General features: G+C 40.9%; 1 protein-coding gene across 1 annotated transcript; it reads left to right on the plus strand.

The window, feature by feature from the left end:
* Window positions 1-761: 761 nt before the first annotated feature.
* Window positions 762-2317, plus strand: LOC121977340 (uncharacterized protein At2g34160-like). Its single transcript, XM_042529923.1, has 5 exons — window positions 762-908; window positions 1527-1575; window positions 1680-1742; window positions 1821-1885; window positions 1953-2317. The coding sequence occupies exons 1-5, from the start codon at window positions 786-788 to the stop codon at window positions 2202-2204; spliced, it is 552 nt and encodes a 183-aa protein (XP_042385857.1). The 5' UTR covers window positions 762-785; the 3' UTR covers window positions 2205-2317.
* Window positions 2318-3479: the final 1162 nt, after the last annotated feature.

Genomic DNA, 3479 nt, shown 5'->3' on the forward strand with positions numbered 1-3479 from the left:
GAGAAACACAAAGAGCCCCTCTCCTCTCTATCAACAATGCCCTAAATCAAAGGGCTACAGTAAAATGTCCTAAATGACCCTCTTGCCTACATATCATCTCCATCTCACCGTATTAATGATATTGAATTTAATAAAATAATGAGTGATTCTATTTTATAAAAATAATGATATAATTTATCTTGAATTTAACATCATTTAAATAGAATCGAGTATATCAATCGAGGTAGAAAAAGAGTAGATTCTATTTTAAATAGGTTGAATTTAGAAGAAATTATATCTTATTTTTAGACTTTTTGTGTCTTAAAAAAAAATAAAGATAATTAGATAAATTGATATATATATATATTAGAGAGTTGAATTGAAGAAAAATTTACCTAATGCATAAATTGAGGAGCAAGTTGAATTTGCATATAAGAAGTTTAGGATACTTATCTTAACTAATTAATTTATATATACAAATTAATCGGATAAAATTGAATACTCTTCGATCCTCCACCACACACCTTTGAAGCTAAGGTGGGGGGGCTGCCTTTCAATCTCCTTCAATTGCGTAGCGCTGTGCAACAATAAATACGTTGAACCGGATCGGGTTCGGAGTTCGAACCGCCATCCGGTTTCATTGGGCCGTTGCGGAAAGGACAATTTAGTCATGTTGAGAGTTGCAACTACGAACCGTGGCGACCACCCTGGTTCATCTGTCCACGTGGCGGAAGATCGTTGGTTGTCCGAACGCTATATAACACTGAGCGAGCGACCTATCGAGATTCGAGAGTTTAGAGAGCGGGATGGAAACGACGACAGCGGCGGCCGGCGACGGAGCAGTGGTGGCGGTGGGGCGTGGCAAGAAGAACCGGATCCAGGTGTCCACCAACAAGAAGCCGCTCTTCTTCTACGTCAATCTCGCAAAGGTATCGCCTCGTTCCCTCTTCGTACGTCTCCCAAATTAGGACTTAGGGTGGGTTTTCTCTTTAATCGTATGCGATCTGGTTTTTTTCCCCCCTTTTCACGGAAATCTCTTCTTGAGTAATGCAACTTGGGATTGGTCTTCGAATTGCATTCCCCACCTTATGTTTTTCTTGTTTAAATTCATGAAATTAAACTAGACTTGCAAGATTCTTTCTGCGAAATTTTGGATACTTGCTTCATTCATGGGCGTCTGTGCCTGGATAGTTTGCTTCATCTTAGTTGGTGAGTAATTGTGCCCTCGTCAAGGCTTCATTGGATCTGTTCTCTTTTATGCTGCATTTGGGTTCTGTGAATTCCCAAATTTGATTTTTTTTTTTTTTGAAATTTACATCAGCATAAATGATCAACGTCGTTGTAAAAAACCAGATCTGGTAGTTTCCAGGGATCATTCCATTTGATCTTTTATTTATTCTTTACAATGGAAACAGGAAATGGTTTATTATGATTGTTTGTCCTCCATTCATGAACGGATTTTTCATCTTTGTTTACCTGCCACCGTTTGTTATGATTTTCTTGATTGTTCATTCTTTATTACTAGTTGCGCTTGATATTAAATGCAGAGGTACATGCAGCAACACAATGAGATTGAGCTCTCAGCTTTGGGAATGGGTAATCAATCATTCCCTTTCTTTGGATCTTTAATTAATGCTGGTAAAATGAAACAAGGAGCATTTGAGGAACTGAAATTGTTTTTAATTTTCTTTCGGCGATAGCTATTGGCACCGTAGTCACTGTTGCTGAGATTTTGAAGAACAACGGACTCGCTACTGCGAAGAGTAAGCACTACACATGCATCTCATCTCATTACACATCTTCCATGGACTAAACTCACGCAATCGTCGTGATGAAAACAGAGATCCAGACATCTACAGTCGGCACAAAAGACGAAGCAAAGGGACGATTGATTCGGAAGGCAAAGGTTTCTCATATCTGCAGCCATTCCTTTTTAACACCACTACTTTTTTCACACCATTCTCTCTATGCAGATTGAGATCTTACTCGGGAAGACAGACAACTTCAACGACATCGTGGCTGCTGATAATAGAACGAAAGACTGCTCCAAGGACATCAATAATTCCGCTGGCAAAGTATCTCACGGCGCAGCTGGAAATGAAAAACCTGACAACTCCAATGGCATTGCGTTTGCTGACAAAGTAGCTCGAGATGCAGTCGAGGATGACATCGTTTCTGCTGATCAAGCAGCTCGTGAGGCAGCTGAAGATGGAAAAAAGAAGTGATGGGTTGGATCATGGATGTGCCTTTGGATGTTCTGTAAATATAGCTCTTACTGCTTAAGAAATATGTGTTCTTTGCCCAAAAGATAAGTGAAATAAATAAACATTTAAATGTGTCTATTTTTCAAGTTATTTATCATAATTTTTTTTCCCTTTTAATAAATATGATAATACATAATTAATTATATAATTTATCATGTTTTGAGAAATAAAAACAATTGCGAGTCAGAAGTATTTCTTATCAATGTAAAAAGAAGGAGAAGGCCCAAAGTTTTACTACATGAATCGAACATTCCCTACTGCTCCTCTCGATCTTGCATCTCTCATGGCTTCCTTCTCCAATCTCTTCCTCCAATTCTGACCTAATTAGGATCGCCAAAATCTTTGCTTTCCCCTGCAACGACTATGACCCCCGCAAGATGCCCACTCCCGGTGGGCAGTCGGGCGTCAAAGTCTCCACCTTTGAGCTCCAATCGCAATCCCTCTTCGTGCCTGTCTGCCTCTTCCAATTACTCTCCCGCTTCCGACGACTCCTCGAGCCGCTGCGAGGGGCTCGACCTTCTGGTGCTCGCTGCGATCGAAGTCTTCGGGGACAGAGTTTTCGAGGAGGAGGAGCACGCTGGAAGAGGCGGAGACGGCGAGGCGGGGGCGAAGCAGGAGAGGAAGGAGGTGAGGGAGGAAGGAGCGGGCGGCGGAGTTGCAGAAGGATTGAAGCGGAAAGGGAATAGAAGAGAATCGGCAATGCCTTCTAGGTTCAGGGATTCTGTGCTGCAGCCATGGAAGCGGAGCACTCGGCAGCGGCGGCGGCTGAGCGCGGGTAAACGATTGGATTCGGGATAAAAAAAAGTCGATTTGATCACTGGCTTTGCAAGTTGCGAAGATCGGATGAAGTTGAGCGATATGGTTAATGTGTTTATGAGATTGGCAACAGTGTTTTTTTTTCGTCATTATCGTCAATGACTTTGCTATTTATTGTCGAAGTTTGGATGATTGAAACTTGAAGGGATCAGAAAATTCAGGTAGATATGGAACTTTGTTCCTTCGTGTCTTCCTTTACTTGGATATCTGACTCCTTTCTTCTTCAGACAATATATTTCTCAATTATCAAGCTCAATCAATGGAATACATTTGCATCTTTTGATCATTTGGGATAACATACAGTTGCATATATATCATCACCCTTTTTATTCAGTAACTCAGATTGTGAGAAGCTGTAACAAACCAGTTAAGCTTTGCTGGGAGAAAACATCCTTTTATGATCCTTCTACTAACAATTGT

This window comes from Zingiber officinale, chromosome 4B, assembly GCF_018446385.1.
Source record: "Zingiber officinale cultivar Zhangliang chromosome 4B, Zo_v1.1, whole genome shotgun sequence".
In the NCBI taxonomy this organism is placed as follows: domain Eukaryota; kingdom Viridiplantae; phylum Streptophyta; class Magnoliopsida; order Zingiberales; family Zingiberaceae; genus Zingiber; species Zingiber officinale.

Coding starts and splice junctions, on each gene's coding strand:
- LOC121977340 (XM_042529923.1), top strand. CDS start 786: ATGGAAACGACGACAGCGGCGGCCGGCGACGGAGCAGTGGTGGCGGTG. Junction 1,743..1,820: donor CGGACTCGCTACTGCGAAGA/GTAAGCACTACA, acceptor TGATGAAAACAG/AGATCCAGACATCTACAGTC. Junction 1,886..1,952: donor GATTGATTCGGAAGGCAAAG/GTTTCTCATATC, acceptor CTCTCTATGCAG/ATTGAGATCTTACTCGGGAA.